Raw genomic sequence first — 17,348 nt, forward strand, 5'->3', positions numbered from 1 at the left:
TGTCTTTGCATTATGCTGGACAAATTGTTCCAAGAGGACTGCTGCCTGCCATCTCATTGTAGCATCTCACTTTGTGCACTTTAAAATTCACTGTAGGTTATATAAAGCAGTAACTGTTCCAGGATTAATCTACCTGAAGGACTCTGTGGTGTCCTGCTTTCAGTCTGGGCTTGGCTGGGATCCCGGCCTGTTCCAGAGCTCTGTGAATGGAAAGTATCAGCAGAAATTTCAATGAGATTGGGTTGAAACACTTGGCCACATGCAATGATCTTGTGTTCCCCATTGGGCAGGGTGGCTGGGATGCCTGGGTCTCCATAACCACTGAATCATCAAATCACAGAATATTCCAAGTTGGAAGGCACCCATAAGGGTCATCAAGTCCAATTCCTGGCTCCATACAGGACCACCTGAAAATAGAATCACAGAATATCCTGAGTTGGAAGGGAGCCATTATGCATACATGTGCTGGTGTGGAAGCAGTCAGCACCACGTTACAGCAACAGCCTCTTCAGGGTCACTGTTAGGGCAGTTTAACTCAGAAAAGTACAAGCACAGCCTACTGAAGAGGTGTGAGCAGATATTAGCTTCTTGATGTTAAGCCTTTACAGGCTTCTTCTGGGCCCATAAAGTGGGACTGCTTGTGGTTACAAGTTTGAAGCAGTGCAAATAATTTAATAAATGTGTTGTCAATTATCTTTATGAAAGTATTTTTAGACCTGATCTGTTGAAGTGCAGTTGCCTGTGGCAGCGTTGGAGGAGCGTAACGGCTGTAAGCGCATTAGTGAGCAGAAGCTGGAGGCGATGCGGGGCTATGAAAAGAATCAGTGTTGCAATGCACACGTCCAAGTTATTTGTAGCTCTGTCTTACTGTCTGCTGTCGTCAGCAGACTGAGAAGGGAAGACAGGAACAGCAGGGGTTCCGAGGTTGCTTTAATGTTGCTGATTGGCTGGCTGCAAAATTCAGGTCTCTGCTAAATATTGCCAGTTGTTGTGAGAACTCTTGTCCCCCTTTTCTCACTTTTATTCTTTAAGCTAATCTATGGTTTTAAGGTTCAAGTATTTTTGAAAAGCTATTTTTGAAAAGGCTTGACTTCAAACCGATGGCTGAAGTTGTACGTTACATGTTGTTATTTGGTGTGCCATCACTGCTGCAGAGTGTGAGCTGTGCAGCAGCCCAAGTGTGGTGGGAGACCTAGAAAGAAGACAGGTTTACTGTTAACTTTGCTGATGGTCTGTTTGTCCTTTTGGCTGGAGAAATCACTGACCCATTCTAACCTTTGCAGAATGCTGAAGAATATCTAACTGCTTAGATCGATTATAAACAAATAATGTTTATAGGTGTTACATGTATGGTCTTTGTACATTTCCAATGGCCACTCAATCCTTTTTACCCTACTCTAGTTCTTCCTTTCAGTTAATAGAAGGAGGTTTTGGGGTGTATGTATTAGTTGGTCATCAATAGTGCTTCTGCTTGGGGGGTTTCAGAACACGGCCAGGATTGTTTCAGTCTGCTTGCTGCTGATCTTTAAGAGCTGGCAGAGTGAGGAGGTCATTCTCATAAATTTCAGTCTGGGCCATCGTCTTTTACATTCTCAAATGATTATTTCAAGGCCGAGTTCTCAAATGAATTCACAGGCAGGCTAAGAGCCAAATCTCAACTTCTATTGAGTAACCACTGTTTTGTGGAATGTAATTGCTGTCAGGGTTTGCTGGGGCCATCAAGTCCATTACTCAGATAGGCACTGTCTGATTAGCTTTTAGAATCCAGATACTGCTGTGGTCAAAAAATTTCACAGGTTGCTCCGAAAGTAATGCCTTCCGTTTATTTCCATGGAAATGACAACAGATGCAAAAAGAACACTGTTTGGTGGAGTAAATTCTCAGCTACAAAACTCTATTTTTCAATATAGTCACCACCGTTAGTTGTGCATTTTCACCAACGATGCAGTCTGCATGCTGCACTCGTAGAAGTCTGCACCAGCGGAGGTAACTCACTGTAGCTGCCACCAGTGCTGAAACGCACCCCCACCTGCACCACTGCACCACTGTGCTCACGTCCACTGTTTGGTCTCCACAGATGTCCAGCAAACATTGATCAATGTCAGTGGGTGCTCTTTTTTTTCCACATGGAGGGATTCAGTGAAATCCCTTTGCATCATATGCTCTTCCATGTCAGATGCCATTTTTTCAACTTGCCCTTGTGCTGCCATGTGACACAACAAAATGTAATGGAACACTGGGGTGAAGGTTCAGCCTCTATTGCCATACTGTCAACATCTGCCTCTGATGTCGTGGACCAATACAATGAAATAGGCATTACTTTCAGAGCAGCCCTCATATTACAGGCCTGCAACAAAAAGAACTAAAAGTTACACGTTATGAAATGCCAGCTTAGAGATGAGTGAAAAGCATGTGGCATGAGGAACTGCCAATGTCTTCTATTCCTGCAACAACAAGAAATATGAACTGTGAAATTCTCAGCATGTTGAATGAACTCTGGGCTGTCAGAGAAACGCAAAACCCTCTCCATGGCTCTTGCCAGCCTGACCTCAAACTGAAAAGGCGATGGCTCAGCTATTTGACAAGATTGCCAGTCCAAAAATTCTGAAAATTGTCAATGTTTTTTCCCCCTGGAAAAAAAAAGCCCATCTCTGGCTGTGGCCAATCTCCAGTGTTTTTCAGAATAGTGGGAAAAGTGAGAGAGAATGGATATCACAAGTCAGAAAATTCTTCGTAACTCCTGAAAGCAGCCTGGTTGGAGCTTGAAGTTAAAGACTTCTGTAAGGAAGGTACAATGAACTTCCCTCCAATTTAAACCTCTCCATGAAACCTAGGAGAGGAAGAATACCTTGGTGTTTGTTGCCGTGGCTCTAACCCTTTAAGCACCAGGAAGATGCTTCACAGCTTCACAGCTAATTTAAGGTATCCAAAGGGTACTTCTACTATATCATGTGACTGAGCTTTAAACGAGAAGATGAAGTAGATTCGGATAAATATTTATATTGTGCACTAACATATGGTATTGCTGAAGCAGATGCAATTCAGTCTAAGAATTCTTATCTTATCCCAACATGTTACTGGTTGTAGAAAAGCATAAATTACACAAGCTGCCATCTGTTTTCAATTACAGCATGAAAACACTGAGGCAGGTTGGTATTTTCCTTCAGTGGTTTTATCAGCTAGCTGCTGAATTTGATAATTACATTAGAGTGCATTCAGAATGTGTGTATTTAGTAATGTGAACACTCAAAAAAAGTTGCTGACAAACTGCTTTCATAACTTGTCCATAAATAGAGAAGAATCAGAGCTAAATGTGTGTGTGATGAATGCCACTACTGTAGTGCTTGAAAATAGACATGTAAGTAAGTTTCAAACATATCTCCCTAAGTGATTGTCTTAATTTTTGATCGTATGTAGTTAAAAACTATAACAGAAAGGGCTGTTGTCTTCTGAGGAAATGTAGAAACTTTATTCAAGCACCTGGTAAGAACATAATGGTCAACATTTTGGATGCTTTTCTTTCACCACTCAGTCTTTAGCAAAAATCCACTCTAAAAAAATAAAAGAAAATTCAATAAGACAGCTGTGTTAGTAACACGATGATTCAACAGAAGTTGGAAGAGATCAAATATTTGTGAATTTGAAAATATTCATCTCTGCCATCAACGTGAAAAATGGATTAGTGGCATGTTGTCCTTGACAACATCATGTGTAGCAGTCACCGTACTTTGCTGATCAGTGCATGATTTGGTGCCTGGAATTTCTTATCCTGTGCCTTCCTCAGTTTAGTCTGTGTGCATCATGTGCTACAGCTAAAAGCTGGTGAGCTGAGCTGATGCATCTGTAATTGTCCCAAAGTTTCCTTCTCCAGGGATTGTATTTTGTTAGCCTAAATGAGTAGTTCCCAATTTTTTTACTGACCTCTTTCCAATAGGTTGGGTCTACCCTAAAGCCCTGGTAATTTAACTATACTGGGAGTATTGCCTTGCGGAAGTATGATGGCAGTTCTCCTCCTGAGAAGCACATCTTAAGATTGCATTGTGTGTTCGTGGAAACAACACGAGCCTCAGGAGATCTAACTGAGCCATCACGGGTTTTGGAATTTACTTGCATGAAGTGAATATCAGTAATTGTAGTTAAATGCTGGGCAGAACATTTCAGTAGCATCAAAATCTTTTTTAAAATAGAGCAGTGGGCAGCAGGCTGCATCTAACATATATCCTTTTGTCCGGGAGTGAATTCAGTCCTCTTGGCTAATTAGGGGCTTCTCTTAATGAAGGAAAATGTGATTTGGGGAGCTGCATTGTGTCACTGCCAGAACTTCATCTGGTTGCCAAAAGGAGACAAGATATAGCAAATCTTTGCTTTCATTGCAGAATATTCCAACAACAACTTGTGGACTTGGTCATCTCTAGCATTAGCATGATGTCTTTAGGTTGACTGAAATCATGAAATGTTTTCTTAACAATCCTGCTTTTCCCTTGTCAGTGGGAATCCCAGTGCAGGACTTGATGAGCTGCTAAGCAGTCTGTTTTCTGCCTCTTTACTGCATCAGCTGCTTGGTGCGGTTTATTCCTTTTCTGTGGTGGAAAAAGTACTCCAGCGTTGCTCTGACCTGATGTAAACTGCAAACTTCCCTGCACAAATGAAGAGAGAATTTTTTGGTGTGATTCTCAGTTCCCTTGATTTTCAGTCTTGCTTTTGAAGAACAGGACCCATGTGAGTCACTTTGGAGACACTGTTAATCTACTACAAGAATAAAGACAATGGGAATTACTATGTAAAAGGAGTTGGTTTAGCTTTTTTTCAACACAAATTTCACCTTTAACAGTGAACTTCCTTTTCCCCTCCTAACTTACAGGTCTAGTACTGACTTGCCCTGCTAGGCAGGGGGGTTGGAACTACATGATCCTTGAGGTCCCTTCCAACCCGGGTGATTCTGTGATTCTGTGATTACCCCAGATATGAATTTTGGCCTACAGACATCATGAAATGGTATTACATTTCCAATAACTGTGTTTTGTTTTTTTTCTTCTAAAGACTCTTTTAACACAGAAAGGGATTTTCACTAGGTAATAAAATAAGATTCTTTTCCCTTACAACAACCAAAACCTTATGCAAAATATGGAAAGTTTCATAATATCTCAGAGTTCTCTCTTCTACCTCAACACTGGTGGAGTTAACATTAACAGTGACTGTTCGTAGGCTGGTGAGCTAAACCTCTGCTGGACAACAAGTGACCTACTGTACTTGCATCTGCACATTGGCTTCTTTTCATCAACAGCAAATACAATTCAGAAAAAAAAATTGTGCGTAGTTTCATAATTGGAGGTCAGTGTATTTTCTAAATGTAGGCACACTGATAAAAAGTAGGTTTAAGAATCCTTTTTTGGAGTAAGTGGAGTCTTAAGGCAGGATAAGCCAGATATCTGAACACCATGCATTTATGAAAGTGCTTTCTTGATTGTTTCTGAAGTCTTACAGCTGTAGCCATTCAGACAGAGAGAAAGCAGCCTTGGTTTAGGCTGCATGGTGAAACAGTGCTGTGCTTGTGTTTTGATACAGCTTTCAAATTCCAGCAGGGTCTATAGCCCATTTAATGGTGAGATTTAGTGCCAGCCAGAACAGCTGTGATCTTACCCTTACTGGAGCCTTAGGATCTTGCAGGTCACTCCTAGGTAAGCCAGGGCTCTCTGAGGAGTGGACTTATCTCAAAAACTTACCCCACTTCTGGGTTTCTGCAGAATGGCTAAATTCTGAAAGAAGGGGTTTTGTAAAGTCTATAAAAAGACATAAAATAAGAGCCCAGTACAGCAAAACATTGGCTTTTTAAACTCCTTTTTTTTTCATAGTAAAGAGCAGTTTATTGGGTTTGGTGGCAAAACCCATTCCCATTGGAGCCTTGAAGAGGTCCTCAGATGATGCTGCACCGACTGTGCCATTGCAGTGTTTGTGCCTGGCTGCTTTGGGGTGTGCAGCCGTCTTCCTCACCCTTCTCACTGTGCTTTTTTGTTCCTCTTCATGACACAAGCTGGCTTCCTTTATTACTGTAAGCAAATGATTAGGGAAACATGTTGCGTTAAAGCCGGGGCTCTGTTTAGCTAGTCGAACACATGGAGAAACAATTGCACTGTTGTCCATGAAAACAGAGAGCAGCTGTTTGCCTCAAATGGCGCCAATCACTCGTGTTCATTGCAGTCCCACTAAAGGAGGGTGCTACAAATGCTCAACAGATCTGCCTGCCCTTCCATTCCTTCGAGTGGCTGAGACTGGGTCTATTTTAAATGAATATGGGCCCTAAACTAGCTACACTCAGTCTAACATTTGGTCCAACTACATTTGAAGTAGTTTACTTCCATTTACTTTGGAAGTAAACTGATAAAGTTTTTAACTCATCAGATATTTTTTTCTTCTAGATCTGTAGCTCATCTATGCTATACCTCTAGTATAAGTATAGATATCAGGGTCATGTAGATATAAAGAGTCAAGTAAAGCATAAAAAGAAACTATTTCTAAGCTAAGACATCCTATGCTTTTGCCAATGATGCAGTCTTTCACCCAGGCCTGCCTTCACCTGTTTGAGTTATTTAACATTTTCATGGCTGGTCTGGTAAAAATGCTCATGAAGTTAAGGGTGCAGTCACTGGTTTGCTTTGCTGCTGCAGCTCAGTCCAGCTCTGTTTCACCCATGGGGAGGACATACTTGGACTCAGGCTGGGTTGGCCATTTGCCACTACTGTCCAATTAGGGCCACTGATTAGACTCCGATGATCTGCACTTAAATTAATTTTTATATCAATGTTGTTTAATTTCTGATTTTTTATACGAGTTGGGAATACTATAAAAAATCAGGTCCTTTTTTCTGTTTCCAAAAAAGCGTTATGCTTTCTGTAAACATCCCACTAGAGAAATTCATCTGTAGGCAGCCTGTAGTGAAGCTTTGCTCAAGCAAACCATCAATACCAAACAGCAGCCACAGATGGAGGTGCAGAGCCAGAGTTACATGATTATGTTTGCAGTGCTGTAATGTGGTTGGTTTTCATGTGCCATCCCATGCTCTCCTGGTAACCAGTTTCTTTTGCAGTGCTGGGACAGAAGGCCAACTTAACACTGGTGTAACGACTGGAGAAGAAATGTGTCTCTCTGGAGAGAAAATCCCATGTTTATGCAAGACCTGGCCACTTGCCTACTCCCACACAACCCACTCTACAGCCAATTACACATTTGCTAGAGATTTTTGCAGAGCAGAGCACACAGCTGCAATTTGTTCTGTTTCATGCCATAATCTCAGCCATGTTGAAGAGGACATTGCGCTCTTTTTTAACCTTCCGGTGCCATGCAGTCATATCTGAAATGTTAGCATCCAGTTTTGATTCACTAATTCTAGCAAGAATGTATGAATTCCTAAGAGGAAAAAAAAAAAAAAAGACAAAAATCTAAATGCAAATGTAGGACCTATGATTTCCATCTCTTTTCCTAATTCCTGTGTCACAGTGGAAAGGTTAATGTGTGCAATACGTCAGTGCCATCTGCGTTTGGTTATTGAGGAGGTGAGTCGTGTGCTTTAGCTCTTCCATGGCAGCAAACTCAGCATCTCCACAGGCTGGGCTATTTGCTGCACACAGCTATTCCTGTGCTTAATGATGCAGGATGAGCACCTGTACCAGCTCCTATGCAGGCTGTGTCTGTAGGGCTGTAAGAGAAGCCCATCCCCACGTGTGCCACCATTGCTCTGTGGCCTCAGACTTCCCTGGAGTTAACCCTCCTGCCTTAGTGTGCATCCACCGCTGGTTTCATTGGTTCTCTAATCCTTAAATAAAGGAAATCACTTTCTCTGGTGATTTTACCACATGTTTTGTGTACCAAACCCTGGCTGTGTATTGGGAGGTGATAATACAGTAATTACCTCGGGGGGTTATTCAAGAAATCCACCGACTCATAGCAAGCCTGCATGTTTTCTGCTTGTAAATAACTGGTTTTCAATGGTGAATACAGTTAGTGAAAACAGTGTCACATCTTGTTCCCCATGACAAAACAATAGCTTTAGATAGCCTTCACTTTCCCTCGTTTTGCAACTCTTTGTATTTCATATCTAAATCTGATTTAAAACACACATCTTGTTTTCCATCTGCTTGCTCAGGAGCATGAACAGCAGGAAGAGATGGGAGCTCCCAGCATCCCTGTGGAGCTGGGGCAATGCAAGGGAGGGAAAATCACATTTCAGGCATAGCTCTGCCTTCAAAGTGTTGGAAACCTGGTTGTCCCCTTCTGCCTTGCTGAAAGCTGAAATGCTAAATTCCAGCTGTTGTATGCTCATAGCAGTGAAGTGCTTCTGCTGAAATCTGTCAGCAAAACAACAAAAGCCAAAGAAGATCTGTTGACTTTTTAAACAAGTGAAGTAAAGAATATATTTTCTTTTTTACTTAGCTTTTTCCTTCCCTGGTTCAGCAGCTTAGCAACATTTGCAGGCAATAAATAGCCTTTGGTGTACAACAGGAATCAGCCAGGAGGGCTTCTATCTTAGAACTGGGCTTCGAGTTATTAAAAGTAACTGAGAAGCATCAAGAGCTTGATTTGATGGGCATCCTGCCTAAGACACCCCTATGCTCCTGACCATTGCAAAACGTTGCTCCTTCAGCCACAGTTTATTTAAATGCCGGAAACGAACATCACGTCCATTGATGACATGGACTGATGTTTAACAGAGACAAGTACTGAGCTGGGCTCGCCTACATTGCACATAGTTAACGCATGGCTTTCCCAGTAACACATGGAGAATTATTCTTCTGGAAGATCACAGCAAGTTGCAGAATACCATCATGAAACAATCATAAGCTTGAACTACACAAACTGGCCAGCTGATCCCAGTCTCTGTAGGATTGGTAGGACAAGAAAAAATAAAGCATTTATTTATAGTTATTGAGGATAGCTCTCTAACAGAAATTTAAGCTGGCTATTTCTTTAAAGGATTTGATTTTAACTTTCTTTAGCAAGAAGAAAAGCACACCCACGTCCGTTGGACTGATTTTTTTCATTCTGAAATAGTTACATTGTAAATTCTGCTATCAATTTTATTCTGTAAAATTGTCAAAATACACTTTTCTTCAGACATCTCTGAAATAAGTTATATTTAAAAGCTTTTATTTTAGTTCTTAGGAAAATTGCTTAAGAATTTTCCAGTCTTGAAACTAACTCCTACATTTGCCTGAATTCATCATATGTATTTGATGCTAGTAAAGTTTTAAAAACAACCCCAAATCCAAGATGTTTTTCCATGTGTTTTGGGAATGGTTCATCTCAAAGCTACCTGTGTGACACTGATGTCACCTGAGATCATAAGAAGAAATAACAAGCAAGCATGTCCTAAACTATCTGACACAAAAATCAGCATGCTTACAGATTACGAGCGGAATGTTAAATCTGATAGAATGTACAGTTAATGTGACTGTAACCACAGTCTTATCTGACTGATTTGAGTATGCTAACACTCTGACAGTGGAGTCTGTGTGGCTGCTACTTGCTTTGCCATTAGTGATTTGCAGATGCACTCACTGGATCTGTACAATTAAATCCATTTTTTAGATCTATCCAAAAGAGCTTTACAGTCTTCAACCAAATTTCAAGTTCTTCATGATCTTATGAACATGGTGTAGTGGGCAGTATTGGTAGGATGTGGACATTTGGACTAGATGAACTTAGAGGTCTTTTCCATCCTTTATGATTCTATGATCTTTCCTACTGCCCTCTAGTTGTATCTATAATAAAGGACTGTGGTAAGGATTTTTCTTTAAGTCCAGAAATCAAAGCCTAGCTCCACAAGGACAGATGACCAAATTCTATACCGCAAACAGCCCCTGAATATCTGGGGATCTGGGTGACTGCTATCTTAAAATAACATTCAGTAGCATTTATAAATATTAAGGTCATCATGGGCTGATGGTAAGAATTGCTGATAGCTATACAATGTATTTATTGAATGATGTTTTTATTAACTATTTTGTCTCAGCTTGTGCATGCCCATGGCTCCAATGTGTCAGCTCCCATTCTCCAAGCTGCACTCTCAGGTCTCTGACATCCCCCTGCAGCATCTCATGGTTCTTCTTACCTCAGCTTGGCACAACCAAGCATGGGCTGACAGCCAAAGCTTACCATGGAGGGAAGCTCTCAGTGGATTGTGCAGCTCTCAGTACAGCAGGATTCTCACTCCATACTACTATGCTTAAAAATTATGGTAACTGTAACTATAATTCCTCTTTTCACTGTCTCTAGTTTGTTGCTGAATGACATGTCATATCTTTGCTGGCTTCTTTAAGCAGAAAGTTTCTAGATCCTTTCTGGTCAAATTTAAGTCCAAAGCTGAAGTTTTTCTTTTCCTGGGAACATCTAGATTTGGTTCAGTCTTCTGTATGAGCCAGTGAAAACACACAAAAAGACAGAGGCATAGGTACCTGTTCTCCTGTCCATACTGATGGGGACTGTTGTATGTCAGGGTGGGAAACAGAAATAGGTAACAATAAATGCTTATTAATGTAAAATTTAATTTACAAAAATTAAGTCTTTTCATTTCAATTTTACCTAATTTAACTACTATTGCTTATCTGTTTTTTGTATTATTACATCCTGACCAACAAAATGGTTGGAATTTACTCCAGGCTTTGTCATTTCTTGAAGTCTGAGGGATAAAAATGGATGCTTATCTCCTGTCAGGCTCCTTGGAGAGCTATGAGGAAATGAGCAATAAAAGGCTCTTTGAGACTCTTTTAACTTCAGTTTATCATCTATTATTGTTACTGATGTGTGGAAACCAACAGAGAAATTGTACATGTTTGTATTTACAAAGCCCTTAGCAGCTGCAGTAATGAGCTGAGCACTTAAAGCTTTTTGAAATGTGTTTTTAAAAATGCAGCATTAAATTATTGAGATTTCTTAAATTGGCTGGCTGCCTTTTGAAAATTTCTGGGATAGTATTGGGTTGTCATAGTCAGCTGGACAGGGTATCACTGCTTTTGTATCCCCACCAAGAGAGCAGCACACTGTGCTGGCTTGCTTGGGGCAGGGCTTGTGGTAGCTGATGTGCATGAAGCTGTGCTGGATTCCATTTCCCATCCTGGCTGCTGCACTAGATGGACAGCTGAGATTGGAGAACACAGTGGGCTGAGTTGAGGACACTGCTACCTTCCCTCATCCTTAAAGTGTTCAGGATTATGAAAACTTCTGTCCTTGTCCTGGCTGTAGGACTTAGCAAATGGATCCACATCCATGAGTGAACTGGAATGTGCAGAGTCAGCCCTTGAGAGAACAGGTGAAATGATGGCCATAGAGCTTTCTGTCCCGAGGGTGATGGCTTTTTATCTCATGTAATTTTAGGACAGATATGCTGTCTTCTACACTTTTTGCCTCCTTTCTACATTTCTCATCTGGCTTGCATGGACTTTTTTGCATCTAAACGTATCTGTTAAAAATAGTGAAACTACAAGTACAATGTCACTTGGATCCAATGCAAAGGATGGTATGAAGAACACTGTTCTCAGCCCCTACAGCCCCTACAGCCCACTGCCATACTACTGTTAAGAGCATCCATTAAAACAAGCACACTGGGAAAGAAGGCATGTCAACTCTTGTCTTTTGCAACTCTTTGGCATTCGGATTGCCATTCTCTGCAGCAGTGCCCATCCGTGTTTATGCAGTTGCAGCCCTGGTGTGAGACTCGGGCTGGTCTGAAAGGTCTGCTCCACTGCCAGGAACCTTCCTTAGGGCCCCTGAGTGCCCCTCAGAGGATCCAGAATGCAGCTTTATCCATCACACGCCTACGTGCCTGTCCCTGGCCAAACACGAGTCCCATGCATTAGGATTCCAGTAACTCGAGAAGTCTGAGAATAGGCAGCAGCAAAACAAACATCAGCCACTCAACTTCCAAAACCTGCATTAAGCCAGAAGAGACAATGTTATTTCTGCAGGTCTGTTTTAAATCAAACAAAATATTGTTTTGGAGCCAGAGCTATAATTCAATAAAACTTGATACAATCTTGGAAGGCCATACCAAAGCATTAGGAAATACAGCTGGGAGCTGAGACACCTACACATCTTGCAAGAATTTGCATTTTAAACTAAATAGATGCATCTCAAATGCTAATTGAGGCACCCTGAAGTGGGTGATGGGTTGCCTCTTCAGTCAAAAACCTCAAAATTCAGAAAACTTCGTCTGCATGCAAAATCTGAAGTGTTTTCCCAGTGCTGTTTGCAGCTGAGATGGCATGGGAGTGCGTAGGAAAGATACAGCCATATTGCCATGGAAGCATTCAGGTGGTAGAACTGACTGCCCTACTGTGGTGCGTGTTGAGGCTACCAGGAAGGTGGACCTCACATCTTCAGATCTGCTGAGCAGTTCTGTATTTGACGGGCTGAGGTGCAAAACGGAGGTTTGCCATCCCTTTGGGGGCTGCTGCTGCTGTCCCTGTACAGAGGCTTAAAGGAGCGGAGAGCAAAAGCATCAGTAGCACTTCGGATGAAACATATTTTTGGATCGGCCTTGCTTCCTCTATAATTTTCCTTAGGTGCAACACTGATAACTGTATTCCGTACATTTTGCAGAAATACAAGTTGAGTTTCACCACATTAAATCCTTTTTACTTGAGGAGGTAGCTGATGTTGCACAAAAGTTAAATGAGATGATGTGAGAAAGTCTGGCTTCGGGCTAGCATCTAAGGTGGCAGAGATGTTTTCCACCTTTCCTTCACTCATTTCTGTGTTGCATTTCTGCCTAAATATAAAAAGTTAAAATATAAAATATAAGAATTCCTCTAGTGACATGCTGTTCATGACTTCTTTTATACAAGCTTGACATCACTTCTGAGTAAGATAATCTTTTAAGGAATGTATTGTTTTCATTGTGGAACGTCAGAATGGTATTATTATTTCCTTTAGATTCTTTATTTTTATCATTAAAAACACAGATCTAGACTTTGCACACTTTTGACCTTTTAAATAAACACTGTAATATTATGATTAGAGCCAGAAAAAGCTTAATGTTTTTGAGGAAGAAGCTTGGATATCTTTCTTTTCCTTGATGCCTTTTTTACAATATTGGTGTCTGGGGAGGAATATCTCCTGAAATTGACAGTAGCATTTTAATCCATCTTAGTACTGACTTAATTTTCCATGGTATTATGTCCTGGAATTTGGTTCCTTTGGGTTCAGCATGCACTGCTGGAGGATCTGGCACAGTCTGGTGACCCAGGCTTTCCCTGGGCCTGGAATCATGATGTGCATTTCGTGGTGATTATCATGAGCTGTCCAAATCATTTCAACCTGGAGATCTAGAGATAGCAGCCTGTTTGCAATGTCCAGAGCTGTTCTGTCTTTAGAGGATACAGTGGGGTGGATGGTCGGGCCTGATAGAGCGGAGTGATTATGTTGTTTGCAGAGCACAACTTAAACTGTGGTATTATAGGAAAAAAATGATGTAGGACTTCAAAAGCCACACGATTCAAAGCTGCAGGATTATATATATATTTAAAAAAAAAAGGAAAACTAATTCATCAAATTAACCCTAGGGGATGCATTTTTCTTAAGAATAAGACAGCACAACGAGTTGTGGAGATTTTGCATGCCCAGCAGAGAGTAAGGCTGATGTGTAAGTGGGTAAGTAACCAGACACAAAAAGTAGAACGTGCAACTTTTGCTGCTTGTCTCTCTCTGCAGGTTTGCCAATTTGTTGTCTCTGTCAATGGTCTCAATGTTCTCCATGTGGACTACAGGACAGTGAGCAACCTCATCCTGACAGGCCCGCGAACGATTGTCATGGAAGTGATGGAAGAAATAGAATCCTGAAAAGAAGGGATCTCGTACTGGACGTTTCTGTGAGAAAACAGCCAATCACAAGGCAGCGTGACACACAGAGGCACCACTTTCTGTGTCCAAGTAGATTATTTTGCTTTTGGGGAAGGGGGTTCTCTTTCGTTTAACAGTAATAGCACTGGTTATTATGCTAAGTGAGCAATAGATACCAGCATATTTTCACTAAGGACTTCTCTTTGCTTGTCGAAGACAAAGGAAAGGCCCTTGGGTTGTCTATCCAGCCAAGTCTGCATCCGTCAGAATGGTTTCCCACCTAAGAGGCCGTGCAGATTTCCTCACAGTCCACCACTGGATCAAACACTTCAGGAGATGAAAGAGCCACATACATTGTGAGCCAGGATGTCACAGATGCTGTGTGGGACATACTGACGTGGGTAAACATCCTCTGGTCGTGGAGAGCTGGGTGACTGCTGGCTTTATTGCCACCGAACACAAAGGAGCTGTGAATGCATCTCTGTGAAACAAATGTATTCGTGTTCTGTAGAGGATACTGTGGGGTGGATGTTAGGGCCTGATAGAGCAGAGTGATTATTCTAAAAGAAAAACACAACGCCATGCAAGTGTGAGAGCATCTGCTACTTTTACAAAGCAAAGCAATCTGGCCTTTGAAAATCAGGCAATTTGTGTAGATGCTGAAGCACAGATGTAGGTACTCAACTACAAAATGTTGGTTTTTGTTTGTTTGTTTTCTTTATACAGAAAGGAAAGGTGTCTCAGTCTCATTGTTTGTCACTTTAGAGAATTTCCAGACACTTTTATTCCTAGAAGAAAAATAATATTTAGTGGGGTGAGGTGGGAAATTCGCTTTGTTAGCATTAGCAATGACACATCCAGGTGCTCCAGTAGAGAAATTACACTTCAAATTGAAGCAATGTACATGAATGTACATTAAGCTCATTAGCACTTTCAAATCATCAATGTTTTGCAAGCTACAAACTTGCCACAAGTTGCATTTGACACTATTGCTAATAAAAAATAGTATTTAACTGATTCTTACTCATTTTTAAACTGTAGGATTTCTTTATTGATGAATTTATGGAACAAATCTTTAAAAAAATAATATATAAAAATTCTGTGTTCTGCTGAGTGAGGTGACTTCTTAACCCTGTGGTGATTGGACTCCATGGACATTCTTTGACCTTTGAGCTGAATATGTACATCCTTGTCCACACAATTCTGGGTATACATTGCAATCTTTCTCTGCTGTCTAAATTTTGCAATTAAAGCTTGAACTTGAGTATACCAAAAATCCTCCATCTTTGGGGTGGGGAAAGTATTTTTCCCCCAAATAATTTTGACATATATTTTATATTAAAAATTGTTCTCACTGAATACATTGCTCCTGCAGTATGTTTTTCACTCACTCAAACACTTCTATGTAATTCTTCATAGGTACAGTAAGTCTTCAAAACCACATACGTCTTCAGTGTTGTAGGTAGAAGTCCATGTGTTCTTTGTTTCAGATGTAGTGTAGCCATGGTTGATTTTTAACCAGGGAAACTTCTCATATTCCACTAATATGTCCCCTTGCAGGGAGTTATATAAATGAAACCACTGAGTTGATGCTAACCAGGGTCAAATGTGCTTGGAAGGTTCTTCCAAGTTGTCATTTAGCAGTTGTTTATTCTTAGTGCACACCCAAAACTGTTGTACATATCAGGTTATATTATACGGTTCATCTAAAATAAATAGTTCAGCACATCACGTTACGTGAGAGTGTAACAGCTGTCTACCAAGAAATGGTTGAGAAAGATACTTTGTCCCAGAAAAATACCAGCATGCTACAGGTTTTTGGTTTTGCAAATCCAGCAGTGCTTCCCCAAATACTTTTATTTTCTCTTTTTCCTGGGTTGTTTTGGTGTCTTGGAATATGCTTTGTGCCTTTCTAAAACGTAAATTCTACAAGTTAGGCTAGGTTAAATATTAAAACATGAAGGATTTTCTTAGCAAAATGTTACCAATTCTCTCTAATACCGTCGTGAATTCTCCTGTCATATCTCTTGCCTTAGTGAATATTCTGCTGCAAGTTCCCTGTAGCTTACAGATAATTAAGAAACTGGGTCAGAATTTAGCTTAATAATGCATTACGGAGTGCACTTTCGACTTCAGTAAAGAGTGGGAATGGGGGCAGGGAGAAATCTGTGCGTATCATTGTATTGCAGATTGGATATGGCATTTTCATTTGCAAGACACATTAGTCTCTATCACAATCTGAGCACCATTGCTCGCCTGCTGTTTAATGGGAATTTCCATATTGTGTTCTCAGCTTGATTTGCAATCTAGGATTTAATTAGTTCTTTCTTTCTTCAGTGTGACAAAGGTATTCAAATTATCTGTGCAATGAGATGTTGTGTTCTGTAAAAAAAAAGAAAAAAGGATGCAAAGTTAGTTATTGAATGGTGAAATATATCATTTCCAATTAAATTGCAGTTTGTCTACACCCAGTGATACACACCCTGCAAGACATTCCCCAGAAGCCAGCACCAAATCCTGATGCATTTCAGAGGGCAGAGTTTTGCATATAATAGAAAATCATGCTTCCTGCAAAGGACATGTGGAAATGCAAGAATTCACAGAAGTAAGGAATTTCAAGACATGACCGTGAATATAATCAAGAAGCCAGAAAGAAAAGAAGAACGGCAACAAAATCAACAAAAAAAAAAATCTGATTTTAGCAGTAATAGCTTTATTTAGAAGATTTTAGAAAGACTTGCTTTCATATTTGTGAATAAGTGGATTTTGTGAGATCTTTTAATAAATCTCTGTGCTTTAATAACATAGATTAGTGCCACTCCTCTGCACATGCACATTTGTAATTCATTTATGGAACATCTTCAAGCAGTACAACAGTTAATTAAGTTCAGTAAGTGTTTAAGCTAATTGGAGCATTAACTCTATGCCATATTTCTCCTTTTTTGCTACAAGATGGATAATTTTGATTACCTTCATCTACATCAAATGCCATGTGTGTACTGTTGGACACAACCTGTCCCACTGTAGGCACTGAACTCATGAAATAATGCATTAATCAACTTCAGGTGTGTTCAGGTGAGTGTGATGGTTTGCTTTAAAGTCTGCACAGAAACTGAAAATAGAATTGTTAGCACTGAGGTGACATAGTGCGACACCAGTGGACTTGTCCTGCTGCCCTCTCTTATGAGATTACCTTCAGAAGGAGGTTTGAGAGGAAAAAGCCATCCTGTAGGAATATTTCTCTTCATGTGTTCTTGTGGTTAGTCTTCACTAATTACCACAGTGCCAGGGATGTGTCAAACAACTGCCCCGCAATGAATGCTTTAATGGTTGGCACCCATGAGAACATTGCCAGAGGACAGCTGGAGAAAAACACAGGTCCAGAGCAGAGTTTGGAGGAGTGGGCAGACTGCTTTGAGCCCCTTGGCTGTAGTTCCAAAGAGTGGTCCCTATGCTGATCTGCTTTGCTGACACAGACATTGCCAAGGAGAGTATACGGGGGAGCGGGAAAGAAAGGA

At 40.7% G+C, this 17,348-nt stretch overlaps 1 protein-coding gene across 4 annotated transcripts in view; it reads left to right on the top strand.

Annotated features, from left to right (window-relative positions):
* The window catches only part of DEPTOR (DEP domain containing MTOR interacting protein), a 95,861-nt gene extending 80,672 nt beyond the window's left edge, over positions 1–15,189 (top strand). For all 4 annotated transcript variants that reach the window (XM_052703643.1, XM_052703641.1, XM_052703642.1 and 1 more), the window contains one exon: positions 13,702–15,189. In XM_052703643.1, coding sequence (XP_052559603.1) covers positions 13,702–13,830 — 129 coding nt within the window. In that variant the 3' untranslated portion in view covers positions 13,831–15,189. The remainder of the gene's footprint in view (positions 1–13,701) is intronic.
* Positions 15,190–17,348: the final 2,159 nt, after the last annotated feature.

This window comes from Tympanuchus pallidicinctus, unplaced genomic scaffold (assembly GCF_026119805.1).
Source record: "Tympanuchus pallidicinctus isolate F22 unplaced genomic scaffold, pur_lepc_1.0 scaffold5, whole genome shotgun sequence".
Taxonomy (NCBI): domain Eukaryota; kingdom Metazoa; phylum Chordata; class Aves; order Galliformes; family Phasianidae; genus Tympanuchus; species Tympanuchus pallidicinctus.